Below are 26,212 nucleotides of genomic sequence, written 5' to 3'. Positions count from 1 at the left end.
CTTTACTATTAGCCTGCATTTTTGCATATGTAACCGCATCTCAGCTACCAGGCACAGTGAGCATAAACTACTACAGTGCAACAATAACATCTCAATTCTTTCTCTCTTTAGATAAAAGCTAAATAAAATGTAAGACGTATAGTGTGACGTGATGAAGCTGTCTGTGTCATGAGTTGGCTGTGAGATCAGGTGAGGAAAGGCTGGCTGTGAGGTCATGAGAGGAAAGGCTGGCTGTGAGGTCAGGAGAGGAAAGGCTGGCTGTGAGGTCAGGTGAGGAAAGGCTGGCTGTGTTGTGAGGTCAGGTGAGGAAAGGCTGGCTGTGTTGTGAGGTCAGGAGAGGAAAGGCTGGCTGTGAGGTCAGGAGAGGAAAGGCTGGCTGTGAGGTCAGGAGAGGTCAGGCTGGCTGTGAGGTCAGGTGAGGAAAGGCTGGCTGTGAGGTCAGGTGAGGTCAGGCTGGCTGTGAGGTCAGGAGAGGAAAGGCTGGCTGTGAGGTCAGGAGAGGTCAGGCTGGCTGTGAGGTCAGGTGAGGAAAGGCTGGCTGTGTTGTGAGGTCAGGAGAGGAAAGGCTGGCTGTGAGGTCAGGAGAGGAAAGGCTGGCTGTGTTGTGAGGTCAGGAGAGGAAAGGCTGGCTGTGTTGTGAGGTCAGGAGAGGTCAGGCTGGCTGTGTTGTGAGGTCAGGGAGTCTCACGCGGTGGTCTTGCTGATGTCCTGGACACTCTGCAGGGGGTCGGTGGTGTCAGGGCAGCGCAGGATGCAGGGGGCGAACACGATGGCCAGCGCGTTGGCAGACATCCTGTTGGTTTCCTCCTGCAAAGTGATTCTGCAAATGCACGCACACACACACACGTGCACACACGCACACATACACGCATGCAAACACACATACACGTATAGATACACACACGCACACACATTAGAGATCTTTGTAGTAACTGATATGCTATTTTTTTAATTTATTTGTTTATTTGTCAGGGACAATGCAGCGCACATTATTACATACATAGATAATGTTGTAGATGTGTTGCATAAAAGGGTTTTAGCCAATAGGCTAATTTGCAACCCCAGTCCCTGGTCAGACCTTTCTAAAAAGTTAGGCAAATACAATTTACTGCATAGTGTGAGTTACTCAATCATGCAGCACATGCAATGTATTAGTATATCAACATTTCACAGATTCATGACCACATTACACACAACAGCACATCACGTAACAACACAATACATTACAACAGGGACGTAACAACACAATACATTACAACAGGGACAACAGAGACACACTATGATACTGGATGATGGATTCCACAACATTCACTTACATAAAACGTTACTCTGCTCCCAAATAACCCATTTTCAGTACCCTCATCTGCAACTGCTTATACCCTGCCTCAGCGGCCTGTTGTCCCTGGTGCCGTACCTGACCAGGTGGAAGAGGAGCCTCTCCAGGGTGCTGAGGTGTGTTCTACTGAGCTGGTCGATCACAGCGTACACCCCCCGGATCTCGTCCCGCCTGTCTGCCTGGCCTGCAGAGGAGCAACCATTCAGAACACTTCAGCAACAGGCCGCTGCCAACACACACACTCTCAAGGTTTCTGCCGAAGACGAACACTGAAGAGCAGTTCAGCTTGCTGCAGAACATGCTGATGCCATGAAAAAAGCCACCCTGGCTAGATCTGTCAAAGCCATCCATTCTTGCTACACCACTACAGATAGCCAGTTCCTTGAAAAGCCAGGATCCAGTCAGTCAGGATGGATGTCCTTACCCATGGCTCTCAGGAACTCCTCGTAGAGTTCAAAGGTCATCAGGGGGTTGGGGAGGTCGCGGAGCCACTGTTTGAGCACGCTGGCGATGACGTGGATGTTGTAGTCGTCCAGATTCATGCTGTTCACATCTGACACAGAAAGGGGGAGGAGGTCAGGGTGCTCAACCTTTAATGATCCCACAAATAAACATGGCTGGCTGAGAACCCTGTTAACCCCAACCCTAACCCTAACCTTAACCATACCCGTGTCCAGGCCTTGCCGGAGCTCCTTGATCTTATTGGTGGAGCCAGACTTCCTGAAGATGCCCTCTGTATACAGGCCGTGCATCTCGATGTAGTTGATGAGCTTCTCCACCACTAGAGGCACTGTCCTCTCCTCGCTGGTCAGACGAGACAGCTCCACTCCAAACTGCCTGGAAGACAGCTCTGGGTCGTACTGAACACACACACACACGTACACACACGTACACACACACACGCACACGCATGCATGCACGTACATACATGCGTCACTGACAGCCATTGAGATTGCGGTCCAAGGTATAAAATGTTGGCTATACACTATGAATATGTAACATTTATTAACAGTGATAACGTATCGTATATAAACAAAAATTTCCCTCCTACCTTTTTACTACACTGACTGGTCATCCTGGAGCAGCACTTCCTGTGGCACGCGTAGCGACACACTGGAGGAAGGAGAAGAGCACAGACTCAGAGCCGGTTCTAACCTCTTTACCAGCTGTAAAAACATCTGGCATTCGCCCGCCAGTCAGTCAAAGACCAGGAAGACGAGCTAAGGTTGATAACAGAGCTGCAGGCAGGCTGGGGAGACATGTAGCATGTAGCTACACCCAGAGATGAAGATGCCATTAGGGCTGGGGAGACATATAGCTACACCCAGAGATGAAGATGCCATTAGGGCTGGTATAGAGGCTGGTATAGAGGCTGGTATAGAGGCTCTGTTCCAAGATGGAAGATGGGTTTATTAGAGACGAGCAGAAGGTCATCTGATTATGACACTTAGAAACAAGTGGAATAAATAAAGTAAGAGTGGAAGGGTGTTTCAGAGTACTTATGCATGTGTGTGCGCGCTCACGTTTGCAGACACAGGCGCGGTCCATCATCCAGATAAGGGAGGAGCAGTACTCGCAGTAGGTGGGGATGCTGTACTGGGTGGACCTGAACATGTGGCCGTTATGCTCCTCCACCTGCCACAGACACAAGCACCGCTCATCTGACATCTGTCACAACATTTACTGCAGGAGACAAGGACAAAATAAATACTCTGTTCGATGATGGTTGTTTCTGGATGAGACTTACAATATCGCTTTCCTTTTTCCTCCTCTTCTTGCGTTCTGGTTTGGGAACCTGGGAGAAGAGCCGGCAAAAGGGACTGGTCAGTGACGGCTGCTCTGCATGCCCTGGTCTAACAGACATGAACCACACCACTTGTAGAAAGTAGAGCAGCAGCAGCGGTCTGGGAGCCTACCTTGCCGATGGTGCCGTCCGTGGGCTTGTACGCTGTCATGAACTCATCCAGGAACACCTTGAAGGTGTTGACCCAGACCGTGACAGGAGACTCGCTCCAGTCACGCTGCTCCAGACGCATGCTCTTTTCCAGGATGTGCTCAAACAGGGCGTACAGGTCCTTATAGCGGATACTCTTCCCATCATCCATCTGGAGCCGAGAGCAAGGGAGAGGTGGGGAAGTGAGACATTGGATAGTTCAACATTTGATGGAGTTACTTTAGGTAAATGATTTACCATGTAGCAGTGCTCCCATTCTGATGACTCAACATAGTTTAAATCAATCTGATGTTGCTATGGTGATCCTGAGTGAACTGTGCTGAGGCCTCAGAGATCCATAACCCTGGGTAGGATGACCAAGGCTAAACCCTAACCCTAACCATCCCTGGGTAAACTGGAGATCTAGGGAGAGGGAGGTTAGGGTTAACTGCAGATCTAGGGAGAGGGAGGTTAGGGTTAACTGCAGATCTAGGGAGAGGGAGGTTAGGGTTAACTGCAGATCTAGGGAGAGGGAGGTTAGGGTTAACTGCACATCTAGGGAGAGGGAGGTTAGGGTTAACTGCACATCTAGGGAGAGGGAGGTTAGGGTTAACTGCAGATCTAGGGAGGGGGAGGTTAGGGTTAACTGCACATCTAGGGAGAGGGAGGTTAGGGTTAACTGCAGATCTAGGAAGAGGGAGGTTAGGGTTAACTGCACATCTAGGGAGAGGGAGGTTAGGGTTAACTGCAGATCTAGGAAGAGGGAGGTTAGGGTTAACTGCAGATCTAGGAAGAGGGAGGTTAGGGTTAACTGCACATCTAGGGAGAGGGAGGTCAGGTTTAACTGCAGATCTAGGGAGAGGGAGGTTAGGGTTAACTGCAGATCTAGGAAGAGGGAGGTTAGGGTTAACTGCAGTTCTAGGAAGAGGGAGGTTAGGGTTAACTGCACATCTACAGGGACTCACCGCCAGCGCAGTGGAGTAGGAGTTGAAGATGTTGAGGCGGAACTCCTTCAGAGCCTTCTTGAAGACCACATCCACTAACGTGTCTTTCTTCCCATCCTCAGAGTCCAGGTCGTTGATCTGGAGAGTTGAGGAGAATAGAAAGGTATGTATTTGAACATGAGAAAAACAGCTGGTCATTACTATGAACTGTGAACTGACAGAGTGAAAGAGAGTTACGTTGCCTGTGTATGGGTAAGTACATGAGTATATCGTATGTATGTATACTGTGTATGTATGTGTGTATGTATACTGTGTGTGTGTGTGTGTGTACCTTCTTCATGAGGAAGTCGTTCATGCTGCGGTAGTCGTGGGCGCTGGTGAGGATGTGCAGCGAGTCGTTCTGCCAGGGGGCGGGGTCCAGAGCCGCGCTGCTGATCTTTACGCTGCGCCGACGCACCTTAGGACATGGTTCTTTGTTCTCCTTCCACTCCCGAGCCACCGCCCCCAGCGCCGCCCCTGGCCCCGCCTGCCCCGGACTGGGGGGGGGAGATACACCCTCTGGAGAGAAGTGGGGAGAAAAGAGGCAGAGAAAGAGAGAGATAGAAAGAGAGTGAGAGAGAGGAGGAAATCCCCAGTCACAAAGTAATACCGAGAGTCCTGTTCACAGATAAGACCTCCTGCCCCGCCCAGACTATTACCCCAGGTCCCCCCAGTCTCTTACCCCGAGTGCCCCCAGTCTCTTACCCTGTGTCCCCCAAGTCCCCCAGACTCTTACCCCGGGTCCCCCCAGTCTCCCAGTCTCTTACCCCGGGTCCCCCCGTCTCTTACCCCGGGTCCTCCCAGTCCCCCAGTCTCTTACCCTGTGTCCCCCAAGTCCCCCAGACTCTTACTCTGGGTCCCCCCAGTCTCTTACCCCGGGTCCCCCCAGTCTCCCAGTCTCTTACCCCGGGTCCCCCCAGTCTCTTACCCCGGGTCCCCCCAGTCTCTTACCCCGGGTCCCCCCAGTCCCCCAGTCTCTTACCCCGGGTCCCCCCAGTCTCTTACCCCGGGTCCTCCCAGTCCCCCAGTCTCTTACCTCGGGTCCCCCCTGTCCCCCAGTCTCTTACCCCGGGTCCCCCCAGTTTCCCAGTCTCTTACCCCGGGTCCCCCCTGTCCCCCAGTCTCTTACCCCGGGTCCCCCCAGTTTCCCAGTCTCTTACCCCGGGTCCCCCCTGTCCCCCAGTCTCTGACCCCGGGTCCCCCCTGTTCCCCAGTCTCTTACCCCGGGTCCCCCCAGTCCCCCAGTCTCTTACCCCGGGTCCCCCCTGTCCCCCAGTCTCTTACCCCGGGTCTGGCCTAGCTCCAGCTGGCACCTGCTGCTTCGTTTCTTGTCTCCATGTTTAGTCTTACCCCAGAAACGCATCCTCCCACGCCTGCTGCTGCAACACACACACACACACACACGTACACAATCACATGGCTTGTAATTCACCCAACTTGCATAAAACCATGGCAACAGGTTTGTGGGCGTGGCCTCAGGTTACCTGCTGTCCTGGCTGCAGGTCTTGCTGAGGGCCTCCACCTTGCCAAGGTCACCTGACGACATGGTTTTGTGGATCTTCTTCTGGTCCTTGTGAGAGGGCTGGGGAGGGAACATCCCACATTACTCTTCATCTGCTTTCAAACAGGCACCACACTCAACATACTAGGGGCCTGGCTGGAGAATGATGCAGTTAAGACAGAAAACCTTCCTACAGAAAAAAATATAGGTGTTTGTTTGATAGTTGGCAGGACTCCATTATTCCATGAGGTCATGCGTGCGGTCCGTTCTGACTGACAGCAGCAGCGCAACCCTGCTGAACAGGGAGGACAGGTGTTCCTCAACAGACGATCCTGCCTGGAGCAGCTGCCTGAGAGTGAGTTGATGTTTGTTAAGTCATGCTGTCCAGATAGGGAGAGAGATTGGTGTGCAGGTTAAACGGATGTTTTTTGCATGCAGTTGAAACAAGAGGAAGGTCTGCCAGTCTTCAGTCTAACCCTAACCCTCCACAATCAGCCGTAGAAGACGGAGAGCTCAGACACAGGACTTGTCGCAGTCGTCAGTAAACAGAGTTTGATACAGGGGTTAACGTTAGCGCCTAGTGGTCAGTAAACAGAGTTTGATACAGGGGTTAAGGTTAGCGCCTAGTGGTCAGTAAACAGAGTTTGATACAGGGGTTAAGGTTAGCGCCTAGTGGTCAGTAAACAGTTTGATACAGGGGTTAAGGTTAGCGCCTAGTGGTCAGTAAACAGAGTTTGATACAGGGGTTAAGGTTAGCGCCTAGTGGTCAGTAAACAGAGTTTGATACAGGGGTTAAGGTTAGCGCCTAGTCGTCCCCTCCGGCCCCCGCAGAAGGAGCGGCTAGGGGGGGGGGGTCTGAGCAGACCAGGGGACAGAGAGGACGGGATGGGGTGGCCACCAGACCCCTGGACGCTCACCATCTCAGAGTCGCTGTAACAAGCGAGCTCTGGGGCACCCCCTCCTGGGCGTGGCTGGGGGGACAGGGGGAGGGTGCGGGAAAGGGCGGGGGTGTAGAAGGCATCGTCTTCCTCGTCTGATTGGCCCGCACCCTCAGAGTTACAGCGGGTCAGGAAGTCGGAGCGAGTCCGAGACACGCGTGCTTTCTTTTTGGGACCTGGGCGGCCCAGCTGCTGCAAGCACACAACCTGCACAGGTAAGCAAGGTAACCCTAACCCTGCACAGGTAAGCAAGGTAACCCTAACCCTGCACAGGTAAGGCTTGTTGACTTGCTGGTGTGTGTGTGACTGTATTAGTACAGATTTGTGGGTTTGTGACTGTTTGTGAGTGTTTGTGAGTGTTTGTGTGTGTTTGTGTGTGTTTGCGTGTGTTTGTGTGCGTACAGCCCGGTATAGCCTTCCAATGTTGAAAGGTGTCATATAAGTTAGTGTATCAACCTGTTGACTCCCTCAAGTGGGTTCTCAACATAGTCGTTCCCTTGAATGTGCTAACATTAGTCATAACACTGTATTTATTTAGCAGGCACTTTAAACCACATCGACATACGGGGGGGATTTGACCCAGCAACCTCTTGAAACTCGCCCAGCCTGCCTGCAGCTCACCTCTCTGGGTGTGGTTCCTCCAGCCTGGTCCCTCAGCAAGGCCAGGGAGCGCTCCTTATTGACCAGGTCCTTATCAGACCTGCAAACAGCACACAGCTCACTGGTGGGACTGAACACCCAGTATAACACTACTGAATGTTTTATTCTTAGATTGTTTAGTTCTTAGGAATAGTTCAACTTCTGTACCTTTACTTAATTTAAGATTCGTATATGTTTAGTGTTTGCACCTCCCTGCCACAGTAAATTCCATGTTTGTATAACATACATGGCGAATAAACCGAATTCTGATTCTGAATACACCCAGTATAACACAGTCCACTATACTAGGACAATAACACTTAATTCAGGGTATCTGGTGGTGGATCCTACATATATTTTGAAAAACAATTGAAAAAGCTATATATTATATCGGATGCTGTGTTTTTATCTAAAATATATATTCATGTTGATCAGAGGCCAAACATAGGGACAACTTTGAGAATCGCTAGACACTGATGTATCAACTTGTTCTGCTCTCTGAACATGCATCAATGTCACACTCACTTGGAGAAGGGCAGCTTTCGTCTGTGAGGAGAGATGAGCGGTGGTTTCTCTGTCATGCTGATGGTGTTGGTGGGGGTGCTGTGTGCTGCAGGTCGTCTGTTGACCTCCCTGGGGTCCAGGTCTGGGCTGCAGGACAGCTTGCCCCCAGACGTCCTCTCCTGGCTGGGGGGAGCGCTCGGGGCGGGGTCCTTGGGCTCCAGGACAATGTGGATGTCCACCTCTGAGGAGCCAGGCTCAGAGCTGGAGGGGGCAGCTCCGTGGGGACTGGAGGAGAGGAGCTCAAAAGGCATCCTCGCCACAGGCACATCTCTCTGAGGCTGGGGCGGTCCTGCCTCCAGACTGGGGGGAGCTGACTGCATCTCCTCCACAGGGCTCTCCTTCTGCATGCTGATCACCACTACCACAGGCCGTCGCGAGGCGGACTGTCTCCGCTCCGGGAGGGCCTTGCTGGGGCTGTCTGCGTGAGCATCCTGTTTGGGGCTGGGGTCCGAGAGGATGTAGAAGGTCGCTCTTGGGGTCTCCTCCTGGGTGAGTGACAACAGGGTTGGGTTTCCAGAAGAGCTGAGCTCATACTCTGGAGGGATGGAGTCCATGGTGGTCTGAATCGCCCCGGAGGGGAAAGTGGGGTCATGTGTCTCCAGCTCGTCTGAATTGAGGAGCTCGAAGCTTCCATGACTGGCTGGAGACCCCGGGGAGGGGGGGTGTTGGTGGTCCTCTGGGGCCCCCGGGGAGGGGGGGTGTTGGTGGTCCTCTGGGGCCCCCGGGGAGGGGGGGTGTTGGTGGTCCTCTGGGGCCCCCGGGGAGGGGGGGTGTTGGTGGTCCTCTGGGGCCCCCGGGGAGGGGGGGTGTTGGTGGTCCTCTGGGGCCCCCGGGGAGGGGGGGTGTTGGTGGTCCTCTGGGGCCCCCAGGGAGGGGGGGTGTTGGTGGTCCTCTGGGGCCCCCGGGGAGGGGGGGGTGTTGGTGGTCCTCTGGGGCCCCCGGGGAGGGGGGGTGTTGGTGGTCTTCTGGGGCCCCCGGGGAGGGGGGGTGTTGGTGGAGGCTGCTGTCTGGGTCCTCAGACAGAGGGCCTCCCACACTGCTGGTTCTCACCCTGAGCAGCTGCAGGCTGAACGTGGCTTGTTCCAGCTCTCTCATCCTCCGGCTCTCTCTCTTCGACCTGCTTCTGTTGGTCGCCTCGTCGCTGCTTCTTCCTGCCTCTCTGTCCTCCACCAGACACTCAGTCGGGTCGTCTGCTGAGGGTTTGTCTGACACGTCTGGGAGTTCTCTGTCCTCAAGCAAACCTTCCTCCAGGACCATGATGCTCTCTGGCTCCTCCCCGGGGGTGGGGCTACCCGGCCCCTCCCCGCGACGCTGCTCCTCCAGATCCCTGAACCTGAGGAGACAGGATGCGTTCACCTGACCATGGGACCACCTCTATGAGCACCTCCAGGTGCACCACCTCACCAGCAGGTCTGCTGAGTACTGATGCATATGAGTGAAGCATGGCACTCGGGCAGCGCGCGTCATATCACCCGTCGCTGTGTTCTCAGGTCATAGGCTTAGCTCAATAGGCGGTGCTAAAAAGTCGCACCATGCACGCATCGTCGATTACCTAGTGTTCTGCGCCACCCACCACCATCCCCTTCTCCCCCATGTTGTCTGTCTTTTCCCTGTGGGGGATTTAACTCGTTGCTCCCTGCCTCACATCATGCATGTGCAGTGAAGGCAGGGAGCGCTTCCCCATGTACATCCATTCTGCCAATGTTAAACCATTTGTCATGTTTATGAATAAATGGTGAAATCAATCACGTGAGTGTCTTGGCTGAACCTGCTACAGTTGGTAAACACAGCAATTCTCTTTAAATCAAACAAATGATCAAATCAGTTTATCTAACCCTGGTTCCCCTCACCCTGATTCCCCCCCTGGAGCACCTCATCCTGGTTACCCCCCTGGAGCACCTCACCCTGGTCCCCCCCCCCTGGAGCACCTCACCCTGGTCCCCCCCCCCCTGGAGCACCTCACCCTGGTCGTCCCCCCCTGGAGCACCTCACCCTGGTCCCACACCCTGGAGCACCTCACCCCTGGTCCCCCCCCTGGAGCACCTCACCCTGGTTCCCCCCCCAGAGCACCTCACCCTGGTCCCCCCCTAGAGCACCTTACCCTGGTCCCACCCCCCCTGGAGCACCTTACCCTGGTCCCCCCCCCCCCCGGAGCACCTTAGCCTGGTCCCCCCCTAGAGCACCTTACCCTGGTCCCACCCCCCCTGGAGCACCTCACCCTGGTCCCACACCCTGGAGCACCTCACCCCTGGTCCCCCCCCCTGGAGCACCTCACCCTGGTTCCCCCCCCAGAGCACCTCACCCTGGTCCCCCCCTAGAGCACCTTACCCTGGTCCCACCCCCCCTGGAGCACCTCACCCTGGTCCCCCCCCCCCCCCCGGAGCACCTCACCCTGGTCCCCTCCTAGAGCACCTTACCCTGGTCCCACCCCCCCTGGAGCACCTTACCCTGGTCCCCCCCCCCCCCCGCGGAGCACCTTAGCCTGGTCCCCCCCCCCCCTGGAGCACCTTACCCTGGTCCCCCCTCCTGGAGCACCTCACCCTGGTCCCCCCCCTAGAGCACCTCACCCTGGTCACCCCCTGGAGCACCTCACCCTGGTCCCCCCCCCGGAGCACCTCACCCTGGTCCCCCACCCCCTGGAGCAGCTCAGCTCACCTGAGCCGAGCGAGATGTCCCCTTCCTGCAGCCTGTAGCTGCAGGGCCGCCTCCCTCTTCCTCCAGTATGCTGTCCTCTCTCTGTAGCCCCTCCAGGCTGCCTGCAGCATGAGGGCTGCCTGACAACGGCGCTCGCACCAGACCCTCCAGCTCCTCTGGAGCAGCAGGGCCGCGTCCCTCTGCAACAGGAAGCTGCTCCGCTCCCGGTAGCCCCGCCACACCGCCTGCAGCCTCAGCGCCGCCTCCTGCTGGAGGGCAGGGTCCACTCCACCCAGCTGCTGGAGGGCAGGGTCCACTCCACCCAGCTGCTCCTGGACACGCTCTCTCCACCAGCCCTGAGGGAAGCAGGAGCCATCAGGATGCTGACACAATTTGATCAGGTTACAGTAAGGTTGGCGTGTGCAAGCTAGGAATTACATAAATAAGGTAGTGAAGTTTGTGGAATTTTATAAAAAACTATTTATCAAGTGTGATTTATATATATTTGATAAGTTTTCCTCAAACCTAGAACAGTATAAATTACACTTAACTATATCAACATAGCTAGGAAGAAAATACTCCAGAGTAAAACTATGTGCTGAGGAATTTTTATGTACAGATTCATGTGCCGATTAACAGAGTCAAAGAATACAATTTTAACTGCCTTAACCAACCCTGCACTTAGTGATACCAGATATACTAGGGTTATGCCCAACACATGTAGGGTTAGGCCCAACACATGTAGGGTTAAGGTTAGGGTTAGGCCCAACACACGTAGGGTTAGGGTTAGGCACTAACACATGTAGGGTTAGGGTTAGGGTTAGGCCCAACACATGTAGGGTTAGGGTTAGGCACTAACACATGTAGGGTTAGGGTTAGGGTTAGGCCCAACACATGTAGGGTTAGGGTTAGGCCCAACACATGTAGGGTTAGGGTTAGGCCCAACACACGTAGGGTTAGGGTTAGGCCCAACACATGTAGGGTTAGGGTTAGGCACTAACACACGTAGGGTTAGGCCCAACACATGTAGGGTTAGGGTTAGGCATTAACACACTTAGGGTTATGGACCATGTAGGCACCTCTCTAACCCTAACCCTAACCCTAACCCTAACCCTAACCTCTCTAACCCTAACACTAACCCTAACACACTTAGGGTTATGGACCATGTAGGCACCTCTCTAACCCTAACACTAACCCTAACACACTTAGGGTTATGGACCATGTAGGCACCTCTCTAACCCTAACACTAACCCTAACACACTTAGGGTTATGGACCATGTAGGCACCTCTCTAACCCTAACACTAACCCTAACACACTTAGGGTTATGGACCATGTAGGCACCTCTCTAACCCTAACACTAACCCTAACACACTTAGGGTTATGGACCATGTAGGCACCTCTCTAACCCTAACACTAACCCTAACACACTTAGGGTTATGGACCATGTAGGCACCTCTCTAACCCTAACACTAACCCTAACACACTTAGGGTTATGGACCATGTAGGCACCTCTCTAACCCTAACACTAACCCGAACCCACACCTAGGCACCTGTGTGGGATGAGGAAGATTCTGTTGGTATGGGTTAGGGTTAGGGTTAGGGTATAATCTGTACATTCAACATTATTCTGTATAATTCGCTCACCTGCAGCACGCTTGCGGCTCGCCTCATGCTGAGGAAGCGTTTCCTGCCCAGCACGGCCCGGAAGCGGCGCTGCAGTGCCACGATGTGTCGCAGCACCTCCTGGTGGAGGAGGGACTGCAGACGCTGGCGCTGTGCCTCCCGCAGGAACACCTGGGGGGGAGGCGGGGCATCAGCCACTAGACACATCGAATACACATTACATACAGTAGTATGCATATCACTAGAGAGGAGAAGTGTAGCAACAGGTTTATAGGAAAAAGGACATGTTGTAAATAAGTAGAGGTGTAGCTCAGAGGTAGAGAGTTTAACTGCAGACCAAGAGCTGGTAGGTTCAAACCCCCTGTGTGCTTTGGATAAAAGTATCTGCTAGATGCTAACACATGACAGTATTATTATTTTAGGTAAGAGAGAGTTGGTACCATGGTGTTGCCCACTTGGTAGCCGGCGGGCGTTAGGTGGACCTGTCTGAAGAGCTCTCTGATGCCTGACTTGGTGGGGCTGGTGCCCCGAGGAAGCAACACGTGGAAATGATGCACAAAGTCCTGAACACACACATGACACAGAAGTGAACACACAACGCTACAACTCAAAACACACATATCACATCATTATGTTTCTGATCTTCGACATGTTTCCTAGGTTATCTGTGAGGGATGGTCTAACTCACACTGTGTAATGATATGCTGTTGTGAGGGCTCACCTGGAAGGTGTACTTGAAGCTGTATCCTGATTGGCGGATGCGGACAGTTTCCAGCATGCCTGTGTACCTGAGCTGGCGGAGCACCAGGGAGTCGTTGAAGCGCAGGGGAAGCTGGAGGAGAGGAGGGAGATTATGTCACATCCTGCTTCACCACAGCCCTGACGCCTGGCTTCCTGTGGAGCTACATACCTTCTCAGCGTTGGATCTGATACACTTCACAAAGTACGGCTCAGACTGGCCCAGGGTCTCCATCAGCTTGTTCAGTGAGGCCTAAACAAACAAGAATAACAACAGGGGGAGTCAGGTGGCTGAGCGGTTAGGGAACCGGGCTAGTAATCTGAAGGTTGCCAGTTCGATTCCCGTTCGATTCCCAGTTCGATTCCCGTCCGTGCCAAATGACGTTGTGTCCTTGGGCAAGGCACTTCACCCTACTTGCCTCAGGGGTATGTCCCTGTACTTACTGTAAGTCGCTCTGGATAAGAGCGTCTGCTAAATGACTAAATGTAAATGTAAATGTAACAACACCACCACATTTAGTCCACCTCAACAAGATGCAGTACACCCTGCAGGCCACAGGAGGGCGGCGTCTCACCTGGAACTGGGCACTGATGCTGGGGGCCTTCTTCTTCTTGTGCAGGAGCAGCAGGGACTTGGTGATGCGATCGTGGAGCGTCACACTGCTCAGGTGTCTCAGGGAGCGGACACTCAGCAGCTGTTTGGGAAGGCTGGGTCTGGACCTGGAGGGCTTACTGCGCCTGGGGAGGGGGGATGGGGGAGGGGGCTGTTAGGGTGTGCATTTGGAGATATACAGTGCCTTGCAAAAGTATTCGGCCCCCTTGAATTTTTCGACCTTTTGCCACATTTCAGGCTTCAAACATAAAGATATAAAAATTTAATTTGTTATGAAAAATCAACAACAAGTGGGACACAATCATGAAGTGGAATGAAATTTACTGGATATTTCAAACTTTTTTCACAAATCAAAAACTGAAAATTTTGGCGTGCAAAAGTCCAGAAGTTCAGTGAGGATCTCTGAATGATCCAATGTTGACCTAAATGACTAATGATGATAAATACATTTACATTTAGTAATTTAGCAGACGCTCTTATCCAGAGCGACTTACAGTAAGTACAGGGACATTCCCCCCGAAGCAAGTATGGTGAAGTGCCTTACCCAAGGACACAACGTCAATTGACACGGCCAGGAATCGAACTGGCAACCTTCAGATTACTAGCCCGACTCCCTCACCGCTCACAAATGCACCTGCTCTGTGATAGTGTCAGAGGTCCGTTTAAAGCGCAGAGAGCATCATGAAGAACAAGGAACACACCAGGCAGATCCGAGATACTGTTGTGGAGAAGTTTAAAGCCGGATTTGGATACAAAAAGATTTCCCAAGCTTTAAACATCCCAAGGAGCTCTGTGCAAGCGATAATATTGAAATGGAAGGAGTATCAGACCACTGCAAAACTGCAAAGACCCGGTCGTCCCTCTAAACTTTCAGCTCATACAAGGAGAAGACTGATCAGAGATGCAGCCAAGAGGCCCATGATCACTCTGGATGAACTGCAGAGATCTACAGCAGAGGTGGGAGACTCTGTCCATAGGACAACAATCAGTCATATACTGCACAAATCTGGCCTTTATGGAAGAGTGGCAAGAAGAAAGCCATTTCTTAAAGATATCCATAAAAAGTGTTGTTTAAAGTTTGCCACAAGCCACCTGGGAGACACACCAAACATGTGGAAGAAGGTGCTCTGGTCAGATGAATCCAAAATCGAACTTTTTGGCAACAATGCAAAACGTTATGTTTGGCGTAAAAGCAACACAGCTCATCACCCTGAACACACCAACCCCACCGTCAAACATGGTGGTGGCAGCATCATGGTTTGGGCCTGCTTTTCTTCAGCAGGGACAGGGAAGATGGTTAAAATTGATGGAAAGATGGATGGAGCCAAATACAGGACCATTCTGGAAGAAAACCTGATGGAGTCTGCAAAGGACCTGAGACTGGGATGGAGATTTGTCTTCCAACAAGACAATGATCCAAAACATAAAGCAAAATCTACAATGGAATGGTTCACAAATAAACATATCCAGGTGTTAGAATGGCCAAGTCAAAGTGCAGACCTGAATCCAATCGAGAATCTGTGGAAAGAACTGAAAACTGCTGTTCACAAACGCTCTCCATCCAAACTCACTGAGCTCGAGCTGTTTTGCAAGGAAGAATGGGCAAAAATTTCAGTCTCTCGATGTGCGCAACTGATAGAGACATACCCCAAGCGACTTACAGCTGTAATCGCAGCAAAAGGTGGCGCTACATAGTATTAAGTTAAGGGGGCCGAATAATTTTGCACGCCCAATTTTTCAGTTTTTATATCCAATATCCAATAAATTTCGTTCCACTTCATGATTGTGTCCAACTTGTTGGACACAATCATCATTGTGTTCATTCTTATCTTTATGTTTGAAGCCTGAAATGTGGCAAAAGGTCAAAAAATTCAAAGGGGCCGAATACTTTCGCAAGGCACTGTATATAGATATACAGTGTTTCCCCTAGGTTTACAGCTTTGGGGGGGGGGGCATGTAGAGACAGAAATGACACGCCGTTGTGTAAATAACATAAGGCCATTTAGGCTGTTTAATAAGAGCAAGCTAAAGACCTGTTTTATAGGAAAGGTAACCTTAAATGACTTATTTTGTGATCGGGTGCTATATATAAAAAATAAAGATGTATTTTTTTTATTTTATTAACTTGACCTTCCAGGGGGGGGCGGTATATATATATATATATTTATACAGTACCATTCAAAAGTTTGGACACATTTTCCCATGTGTGTATGTGTATATATGTGTGTGTATATATGTGTGTGTGTGGAAATGTGTGTGTGTATATATATGTGTGTGTGTATGTGTGTGTGTGCTCCGCTCACAGCAGGAGACCCTGGGCTCTCTCCAGCAGCTTGCTGCTGGCTGAGTTGACAAACAGGCCGTCTTCATCCAGCCCTGAGGACAGCCGGGTCAAGCCAGGGCTGCGGCCATTCCAGCCCAAACCCCCGTCCCTGGGGGAGAAAGAGGGAGGGAGGGGGAGGAGGGAGGGAAGGGGAGGAGGGAGGGAAGGGGAGGAGGGAGGGAAGGGGAGGAGGGAGGGAGGGAGGGGGGTAAAAAAGGGCAGTATGGAAGAGATGAGCGTGATACTGAGGGCAAGAGAGATGGTTGCTTGCATTTCATAAAGGCATGACTGATAAACCATGCAGGCACACATACACACACAACATAGCCTTGAGGGACATACCAGGTAGATTTCTCATTCAGTGCGTTGATGCCCTGAAGGTCAGACAAGGGAGTCCTTGGATTCTTACGAGTGATGTCTGCAAGAGAGAGAGAGACAGAGACAGAAAGAGAGAGGATGGTTATGATTAGTTGTTCCCGAGGGGCAGGCGGTGCCTTGCACGGCAGGTCCGCCGCCGTCGGTATGTGTGGGTGCGAGTGTGAATGGGTGAATGAGAAGCAAAATGTAAAGCGCTTTGAGTGCCGCTAAGGTAGAAAACGCGCTGTATAAATGCAGTCCATTTACCAAACCCACAGAAACATCCAGAGAGACACTTCCCTGCTCTCCCTTTTCTAATACTCTGTAATTCACTCCCCTCTCCCTCGAGACGACTGCAGTGAGATGACTGAAAGTGATCTGAGCCCCTCTCCTCCTCTGTATTGGAGTGTGCTGTCCCAGCTGGTTTCCTGCCATGCTACAGCAGTGGAGCAATGGAGGGGAGGCGTGTCTCCCAGACTGGTTCCTGTGGGAGCAGCAGGCTGTGCTGAATGTGAGCGGTACATGTTAGCGCCCTGGCTAAGCTAGTCACACAGTTCAAGCCAGCGGCTGTACGTGCCGCTGCAGCATCGATCTGCATTAAGATGCTTGAAGCATCAAGATCATCCCTGGACTTGTGTCACTCATTTAGTGTCATTACTGGCAAGAAACACAAGCACAGAGGGGTCAGCACAGATCTTAGCAAAGAGTGAGAGAATGAGAGAGGAGAGAGAGAATGAGCGAGGAGAGAGAGAATGAGAGAGAATAAGAGAGGAGAGAGAGGGGAGAGAAGCAGAGCCTATTGACCACAGCCTGCCATCTAGCCACACAGCAGGTGTGTTAGGACTCCAGGAGGAAACTTCAACCAGGAACACCTGTTTGACCTCAGATGACAGAACCAATCAGAATGGAGTCTGTTCACTAAGCCTGAAAACGATTGAAACCTATTTATTACAAATTTGACCTCTGGATATTGTGTGAAACTAATTTAAGTGAGGCAGTCTTACTGTGTTTCTCGTCCTTGCATCTCTGCAGGATCTCCAGGCTCCTCTGGTGCACAGGGTGGTGCAGGAAGCTGAAGCTGTCCACACTCTTGACGACAGGACAAGGCAGGGCAGGGTCCGTACCTGGGGAGGAGAGAGGGAGGGACACAAGAGAGACAGACAGAAAGCAAGTCACGTTTAAGGAAAGGTGATAAAAATCATCTGTGGTTGAAGGAGCCACTGTCCTCCTAATGCATATTTAAACATCCCAGAATCACAGTCCGTCTCTATGGTGATGAATAATTAAAAAGCTGAGTTTGGGGAAAGTTGAAGTCAACACTGAAAAGATTCAGAAGACACATTATGTGTCAGCAGAAACTTTCTCCTCAGCCCTGGGGTAAGAGAACCAACCAGATTCTTCTGTGTTTCTGTCGTCCCAGAGATCAAAACATTCTTTCCTGTGTGAGTGTGAGCATGTGTATGAGGGTGTGTGTGTGTGTGTGTGTGTGTGTGTGTGTGTGAGGGTGTGTCTGTGAGGGTGTGTGTGTGTGTGTGAGGGTGTGTGTGTGTGTGTGAGGGTGTGTGTGTGTGTGTGTATATACTGTGTGTGTGTGTGTGTATACTGTGTGTGTGTGTGTGTATACTGTGTGTGTGTGTATACTGCAGTGTTTCCCACACGTAGACTCATTTGTGGCGGTGCGCCACAGAATCAACACCAGCCGCCACATATTGCGTTTCGTATATATTTTTTTTAACACTATTTAGGCTGAAACACGCAGCGTATTCGTTCAGCTGTGTTTCCTTTCCCTGCTCTCCCTCCGTCTCTCTGTCACTCACGCGTCTCTCTCACATACACACAGTCACAACGTCAGCACACGTTAGCAACGATGCATACACTGTGTGTGTGTATACTGTGAGTGTGTGTGTATACTGTGTGTGTGTGTATACTTTGTGTGTGTGTTCCCAAGGGTGTCCTCTCACCAGTCTTCCTGTGGGCGTGTCTCCTGCCTGCGTCCCTGAAGGCGACGGAGGCCCTGAAGGAGGCTCTGAGCACAGCCCAGCGGAACGTGGCCACGGGGTGGACGCCCATCAGGCCGCAGATGAAGGCGCTCTGGCTGCTCTTTAGCAGACACACGATGTCTGGACGCATGTGGTCAGTGTTCTTCTCTCTGAAGTCCTGCTCACATCAGACACGTTTCACTACTCCTACATCACCATTAACAAAACAGTAGCAATAACACTGGTTTCATGAAGTGTGTTTACATGGAAGGAAAAATCCCTGTAGTGTAACATGAAGATCATATCTATATAACACCCTTCTCCAGTGCAACACTGCAATGCCACAGTGAATAGCATTTTCAGATTTTCTATTTCCAAACAATTGTTTTTGTGTATCTAAATAGAGTGAATTGAACCTCAACAAAATAGCAGAACATTTAGACTTCAGAATCATATTATCCTTACATGGTTGTGGTGCACATGAACACATACACATGCAAAGTATAGCTAACAGCTAACGTGCTCCAGGCTATGCCCCTGAAGACAGAGGGGCAGTAAGACCTGCCACTGAGGAAGACAGAGGGGCAGTAAGAACTGCCACTGAGGAAGACAGAGGGGCAGTAAGACCTGCCACTGAGGAAGACAGAGGGGCAGTAAGACCTGCCACTGAGGAAGTACTGATGCTTGAGGAGGAGGGGACAGGCTTGTTGCTTGGTAATGCTGGTTCACCTGACTTCTGTAACAGCACGACACACACACTCTCACAAACACGCTTGCACACACACTTCTACATTAGCGGCCGCCTCACCTTGACCCGGTACTTGACCTTGCCGGCATAGTGGCGAATGATGAAGGCGGGCTCCATGACAGCGGGGAACTCGATGTAGCTGCTGCCCTCGTGTTGCCGCTGGAACTTATCCAGCAGAGTCTGGTTAGAGGCCTGTGGGAAACTAGAGGGGTAGGGGAGGGGAGGGCGGAGGAGTGCGGGGCAGGGGAGGGGGGGGGCAGGGGCAGGGGAGGGCGTGGCAGGGGAGGGGAGCGGAGGGCAGGGGAGTGGGGTTTATAGTCATTAGCATTGCATTCCTCCGTGTGTTGGAATTAATCCCAACAGGGGGCTGAGAGGACAGACCCTCTCTGGGAACACAACCCCCTCTCTTCCAGCTTCCATTCACAGCCAATAGATGAGACTGTCAACTATCAACGAGCCCTTTCAGTACAAAGAGGATGTGTGGTGCTTCTAACACCTTATCAACCCATATCGTTTTTAAAACATAAATCATCACATCTTCATATTTCATCATGTTTTAGTATTTCCCTGCAGGATGGTGCGATGACATACTTGCTCTCCTCGTCCAGCAGGGGGAGCAGGCCTGTGGGCTTCCTGCTGATCAGGTGGATGCAGCCCGTGTTGTCGATGTAGTCTATGTTGTGCCAGGTGATGCCCTCTGCCCTGTACTCCTCCTGAGGGCACAGACATACAGCATGTAGACAGAACACACCGTGCTTCCAGGTACTAGAGGTACTAGAACTGGACACTTCTGGTCCTAGAGCTTCTGCTGGACTTTCTATGGGCTCTAATTGTACATCCCTTTGGAGACAAGCGTCTGTTAGATCAATACAATGTGAAGCAGTGTGCAGCAAAGTTAACAGAAACTAGGAAAGCAGAACTATAAGAGAGCTTAAGGAGGAAACGCTCCAAAAGTAAAAAAGTGGAAAGGATACTTTTCTCAAACATAATTGGGTGTGCTTTGCCTTCGGCAAGGGCACAACCTTTGTTCTCTCACATATATATTATTGGGTGTGCTTTGCCTTCGGCAAGGGCACAACCTTTGTTCTCTCACATTTTTTTTATTTTTTTATTTTTGCCCCCCTAAAACTCAGTCAATATTTGGCCTCCCTAGACAACCTAGGTGTCAAAAGTTTCGTCTTGGTAGCAATTGAGTTGCTTGTATTGGGATTTACGTTCCGTTGCATGGTTTAGGCTCAAGTTACGTTTTTGTGGCGAAAAGTGAAGCTAACGGTGGCTAATTTGCTAGCCACAGTCACTGACGTTACTAACGTCACTACGTCACTAACGTCACAAAAACACGCGTGACTACCTTTGGCAGAACATTCGTTTCGTATCTGTTAACTTGGGGGATAGCTAGGCTAACTATATCTTTACTGCAAAGCAGCTAATTTGCTAGCCACAGTCACTGACGTTACTAACGTCACTACGTCACTAACGTCACGAAAACACGCGTGACTACCTTTGGCAGAACATTCGTTTCGCATCTGTTAAGGGATAGCTAGGCTAACTAGAGAGGATACAATTTCTGGGGAAATTGTAGGGTGTGCTTGCTTGCGTCGGTTGCACAGGGGTCCGTTTTTGAATGAAATTTTTACAACTGATTTCTGTATATTTTATATGAAAATGCATACTTATTATTTATAAAGATTAAATAGATTTAAAGGATTTTTTTTTTGATGCTCATTTACAACTGAAAATACGAGTGAAGTGTAGAATGAAATAGATGTCTTCTCATTTCCCCTGCAAGAGGCAGCCTCATCGTTGAATCAAAACGAACAAATTTGGCAGACCGGTGTAAAAATTGACCTAATCTCTATGACTTAAACGTCATTTTAAGTTTTTCCCTTCTCGTGATATTTTCAGGCATGTAGCCTACTCATTGCATTCATTCATTAATAAAGAACCCCCTTTGAAGATTATTCTACGACGTTACCCGGCAGTAGAAGATGGAATCGCGATTCAGACAGTCCCATCTGCTAACTGAAAATATGCCCCCCAAAACGTAAATAAGCTTGACATTTATTTAGTGGAAAATCGCTCATTCATAAAAAGCTCAGTGGTAGCGATCATTGTCAGTAACAACGCAAAATGCGATATAGCCCTGTGTGGAGAAGCTGCCCCGGTAAATTGTACTACTACGGTACAGTACTAGTAGACTACTGCTGTGTTCGTCTTGGTAGCGATTGCGTTGGTTGAATTGGATTTAACGTTCCGTTGTACGGTTTAGGCTGAAATTAATTATTTTCATGAACAGATTGGCAACGTTTAGGCTGTGGCAATGAAGTTCAGGTTAGTAGTTAGATAGACTTTTCATTAAGTAAGGGGAGTGCCGAACATGTTCTGTCGCCGTTTGACTTCTTACAGCTGTGTAGATGTTTTTGTAGTGTCTCGCGTAGGCTACAGCATTGCAGTGAGCAACACTGGTTTGAAACCACAGGTAATGATAATTTCACCCACAAATCGTTTATTTGTAATGTAATGTCATAATAAATCCTACAACGAAAATGTATTTGTGAGGAATGTTTATTTTAAAGATTGAAAACAGATGCATCATAGACCACTGTAGTATGTGTTGCCCGGGCAACAGAGGCTAATGTCATGATGCTAATGCTTCAGTGAAATAGTAGACTACCGTTTCCAAAAGTAGATGTGGGCCTACTTCCTTAATAATATCAGCTAATATTGTACATTACATTTCATAATTGTGTTTCACATCACAAAGTAAAATGAGTAAATAGTTATCACCCTGGCCTCTTTGCTTGTGGCGTTCCTGCAGCTGCCTTGCAGTAAAGCTATAGTTAGCCTAGCTATCCCCCAAGTTAACAGATGTGAAACGAATGTTCTGCTACAGGTAGTCACGCGTGTTTTCGTGACGTTAGTGACGTAGTGACGTTAGTAACGTCAGTGACTGTGGCTAGCAAATTAGCCACCGTTAGCTTCACTTTTCACCACAAAAACGCAATTTCTACTTAAACCATGCAACGGAACGTAAATAAAAATACAACCAACGCAATCGCTACCAAGACGAACCTTTTGACACCGCCGTTGTGTATGTAGTCCAAATATTGACTGATCCTTAGGGGGGCGAAAATAAAGAAAGAAAGAAATATATATGTGAGAGAACAAAGGTTGTGCTCTCGCCGAAGGCTTGAGCACACCCAACTATAGCTTTACTGCAAGGCAGCTGCAGAAACGCCACAAGCAAAGAGGCCAGGGTGATAACTATTTACTAATTTTACTTTGTGATATGACACACAATTGTGACGTGTAATGTACAATATAAGCTGATTTTATTAAGGAAGTACATCTACTTTCGGAAACAGTAGTCTACTATTTCACTGAAGTATTAGCATCATGACATTAGCCTCTGTTGCCCGGGCAACACATACTACAGTGGTCTATGATGCATCTGTTTTCAATCGTTAAAATAAACATTCCTCACAAATACATTTTCGTTGTAGGATTTATTATGACATTACATTACAAGTAAACGATTTGTTGGTGAAATTATCATTACCTGTGGTTTCAAACCAGTGTAGCACACTGCAACGCTGTAGCCTACGCGAGACACTACAAAAACATCTACACAGCTGTAGGAAGTCAAACGGCGACAGAACATGTTCGGCACTCCCCTTACTTAAATCAAAAATCTATCTAACTACTAACCTTAACTTCATTGCCACAGCCTAAACTTTGTCAATCTGTTCATGAAAATAATTAATTTCAGCCTAAACCGTACAACGGAACGTTAAATCCAATTCAACCAACGCAATCGCTACCAAGACGAACACAGCAGTAGTCTACTAGTACTGTACCGTAGTAGTACAATTTACCGGGGCAGCTTCTCCACACAGGGCTATATCGCACTTGGCGTTGTTACTGACAATGATCGCTACCAGTGAGCTTTTTATGAAAGCGATTTTCCACTAAATAAATGTCAAGCTTATTTACGTTTTTGGGGGCATATTTTCAGTTAGCAGATGGTACTGTTTGAATCGCGATTCCATCTTCTACTGCCGGTAACGTCGTACAATAATCTTCAAAGGGGGTTCTTTATTCATGAATCAATGCAATATGAGTAGGCTAAATTCCTTAAAATATCACGAGAAGGGAAAAACTTAAAAGGACGTTTAAGTCATAGAGATTAGGTCAATTTTTACACCGGTCTGCCAAATTTATTCGTTTTGATTCAACGATGAGGCTGCCTCTTGCAGGTGAAATTAGAAGACATCTATTTCATTCTACACTTCACTCGTATTTTCAGTTGTAAATGAGCAGCCAAAAAAAATGCTTTTAAATCTATGTAATCTTTATAAATAATAAGTATGCATTTTTATATAAAATATACAGAAATATCAGTTGTAAAAATGTCATTCAAAAACGGACCCCTGTGCAACCGACGCAAGCAAGCACACCCTACAATTTCCCCAGAAATTGTACCCTCTCTAGTTTAAGATTGAGTCACGACTGACTCATGAGGGTGGTGCTGGAATTAAAGTATTTAAGCAAATAAAAATTTTTTCCCTGTGCCTCCAGCCCTGCTGGGATTAGTAATGTCCATCAACCTCAGGGCAGTCGAGGTTTAAACCTTCCTGTATTACAGCAGGAACATGAGTTTTATGCCCTGCCCTGCCCTGCCCGCCCTGCTCTGCCCTGCCCGCCCTGCTCTGCCATGTTCACCCACCTCACCCAGCTCTCTAACTTCTAGCCCCCAGCTCAGTCAGTCTCCCAGAGCAGCCTTCTTCCCTCTTCCCTCACTACAATGTCGTCAGGATAGATTTCCGCTCTTGGATGTTCCTTCTGGGAAAGTGGCACCAGTGAGGAAGAACTAGTTTAACTGGACCAAACACGAGGAAGCAGACCAAACAGCAGACCAAACAACAGCACAATGCAGCCCAAGAGAACAGAATCCACCCAACAGCAGTCGTACCTGTTCTAGTTTGAAGATGTGCTGGTTGAAGTAATGCTGCAGTCTCTCGTTGGCAAAGTTAATACAGAACTGTTCAAAGCTATTGTTCTCGTAGTCCTCAAACCCAAAGATGTCCAGAACGCCGATGGAGAGAGTCTACAACAGAACAAATGAGTTAAAACCTGGAAACACACTTCAATAAAATTAACTGATGTTCTATGTAAAATATAAACACATCCTCAAGGTAAGAAGAGCAGAGCATGTATGTAGTAACATGATGTATAAAATATGTCTCTGTAAAAAGAAGATGAAATGAAAGCTGAAAGATGAAACATTTAAACTAGCGACTTTATAGTATTATTATCAAGGCAAATACCCTTTTGGGGATTATGATTCTCACAAGTGTGTTTAGAGAGAGAGGAGGGTATAAATTATTGACATACAGCTATGATTCAATATGCTAGTTCTCAGACTCTATTAGACCATCAGTTTTGCTCTGAGGTAATGAGAACTTAAATACAGAGGAGGGAGGGAGGGGGAGGGAAAGAAGGATCCTCCTTGAGGTTGAAACCACATCAGTCTAAATATGTCCTGATCTAGAGCCCGACCGATTTATCAGCAGGCCGATATTATCGATATTAGGCATTTTCCTATCGATTTTTCATTAAAGGCCGATACCGATTTCCATATCGGTATCGGCATTTATAATGGCAGATAATTTTTTTTAATCTTTTTTTTTATTATTATGCCTTCACAATACAAACAAACAAACAATGTACAAACAAGGTACTCATAAAGGCCGACAAATGAATATAAAAAATACAAAGTCCCTGTTGGCAACACTCGTGTTTAGAACGCCACAAAACCTACAAACATCTGATCCAGCCAGAGTCGGGCAGAGTGTTAGGGAAATCTGTTTATGTTTTATATGCGTTTATATGCGTTTCTGGATTTTTTTTAAAAAATATATATATATATCGGACAATTTAAATCACCAAATATTTGTATCGGCCTTAAAAATCCTTTATCGGTCGGGCTCTAATCGGATCTCTCCAGCTCTATAAAGAGCAGACACACAGCCTAGCTGAGGCAGACAAACACAAACAGCTAAACACCGCTGACAGCCAGGGCAGCACGCATCACTAGGATGATTCCTCAGGAGGGCAGAGGAGAGAGGGCAGCCTGGCATCTTCCTTGCGTCCGTGGTGAGAGCACACACACACAGGAGGAGGAGCCACAACCATCTGTTATCTAATCCCAGGATGCCCGCTGGGCAGTGGGCACATCAAGACAGCTGCCTTAGAGCACACGCACACACACACACAATCCTTTGTGGACTCATGTTACCCTTCAACCCCAACAATACTGTACAGACAGAGCCAAAACAGAGTGGGAGAGCAACAGAAAATGAAAGAAGAACCAATAGACAGACGGATCTGAACAGAAAGAGAGGTGAGGGCACCATCTCGTCTGAGTTCCCCAACTCTCCACACACACACACACACACACTCTAATACACTTTAACAATTCAAGAGTCTCAAACGACCTTTGTGAAGTGCCTTACTGACCTGTGTGTGTGTGGTATGTATGCTGTGTGTGTGGGTGTGTATACGGTTTGTGTGTCCTACCGTGGCACTGTCCTCCAGGTCCTTGGTGTTGAGCAGGGCATGGTTGGTCCTGAAGACGATCCAGTCAAACAGAGCGCTGTAGAGGGACTTGGCCATGGAGTCACGAACTGTTCCAGCCTGCGCGCACACACACACACACACACACACACACACACACACACACACACACACACACACACACACACACACACACATCAACACAGGGACATGTCACCCACATCCCTCTTTTCTCCAATCAGATGCCTATACACTGAGCATTCCTGTAATCTGGAGTGACGGCTGATCCTATTAGCTCCCTCATCCCCCCCCTCACTCCTCCCCCCATAACACTGTGACACACTGTAAGACAAACAGGACAGCACAGAGTTAAAGTCCTTCTTACACAAGACCTTACATAATGTAGATTAGGATGGTATAGGCACGAAAAACCCGAACACCCTCCACAGAAACGGATGTCCATTACACTGCATGGCAAACAGATGTCCAGTACCCAGCAGATTAGCCCACCAGACAGAGAGAACACATGCATGTGTGTCTGTGGCCACCATATTTAACTCTTTTCTTTAAGAATGAGTCCAGATGTTTCTCCTATCTTTCAGTGCTTACTAATCTTCCTACAGTACGTGGTCTTAAAACATCAACTGCTGTGCCAGAATACAAGTTCAGCAGTTCCCAAACAAAGCCTTCAGCTGGGACTTACTGTAGAAAACATCATCTCTGCCT

General features: G+C 49.3%; 1 protein-coding gene across 1 annotated transcript in view; it reads right to left on the bottom strand.

Moving 5' to 3' along the window:
• Positions 1-26,212, bottom strand: part of myo9ab (myosin IXAb) — a 91,476-nt gene that overhangs the window by 3,923 nt on the left and 61,341 nt on the right. The window contains exons 10-39 of the mRNA XM_067235155.1: positions 25,490-25,606; positions 23,883-24,017; positions 19,502-19,623; positions 18,971-19,112; positions 18,145-18,340; positions 17,188-17,307; positions 16,169-16,244; positions 15,807-15,935; positions 13,466-13,628; positions 13,063-13,143; positions 12,874-12,984; positions 12,593-12,715; positions 12,174-12,323; positions 10,550-10,884; positions 8,507-9,227; positions 7,856-8,475; positions 7,313-7,391; positions 6,671-6,883; positions 5,737-5,834; positions 5,537-5,631; positions 4,545-4,771; positions 4,235-4,351; positions 3,253-3,441; positions 3,084-3,131; positions 2,860-2,971; positions 2,388-2,449; positions 2,004-2,196; positions 1,761-1,889; positions 1,415-1,520; positions 689-820 (exon numbers count right to left, since the gene is read on the bottom strand). Of these exons, the coding sequence (XP_067091256.1) occupies positions 689-820; positions 1,415-1,520; positions 1,761-1,889; positions 2,004-2,196; positions 2,388-2,449; positions 2,860-2,971; positions 3,084-3,131; positions 3,253-3,441; positions 4,235-4,351; positions 4,545-4,771; positions 5,537-5,631; positions 5,737-5,834; positions 6,671-6,883; positions 7,313-7,391; positions 7,856-8,475; positions 8,507-9,227; positions 10,550-10,884; positions 12,174-12,323; positions 12,593-12,715; positions 12,874-12,984; positions 13,063-13,143; positions 13,466-13,628; positions 15,807-15,935; positions 16,169-16,244; positions 17,188-17,307; positions 18,145-18,340; positions 18,971-19,112; positions 19,502-19,623; positions 23,883-24,017; positions 25,490-25,606 (5,141 nt within the window). The remainder of the gene's footprint in view (positions 1-688; positions 821-1,414; positions 1,521-1,760; positions 1,890-2,003; positions 2,197-2,387; positions 2,450-2,859; positions 2,972-3,083; positions 3,132-3,252; positions 3,442-4,234; positions 4,352-4,544; positions 4,772-5,536; positions 5,632-5,736; positions 5,835-6,670; positions 6,884-7,312; positions 7,392-7,855; positions 8,476-8,506; positions 9,228-10,549; positions 10,885-12,173; positions 12,324-12,592; positions 12,716-12,873; positions 12,985-13,062; positions 13,144-13,465; positions 13,629-15,806; positions 15,936-16,168; positions 16,245-17,187; positions 17,308-18,144; positions 18,341-18,970; positions 19,113-19,501; positions 19,624-23,882; positions 24,018-25,489; positions 25,607-26,212) is intronic.

Source organism: Osmerus mordax, chromosome 4 (assembly GCF_038355195.1).
Source record: "Osmerus mordax isolate fOsmMor3 chromosome 4, fOsmMor3.pri, whole genome shotgun sequence".
Lineage (NCBI taxonomy): Eukaryota > Metazoa > Chordata > Actinopteri > Osmeriformes > Osmeridae > Osmerus > Osmerus mordax.
This window is presented reverse-complemented; position numbering and strand designations above follow the sequence as displayed.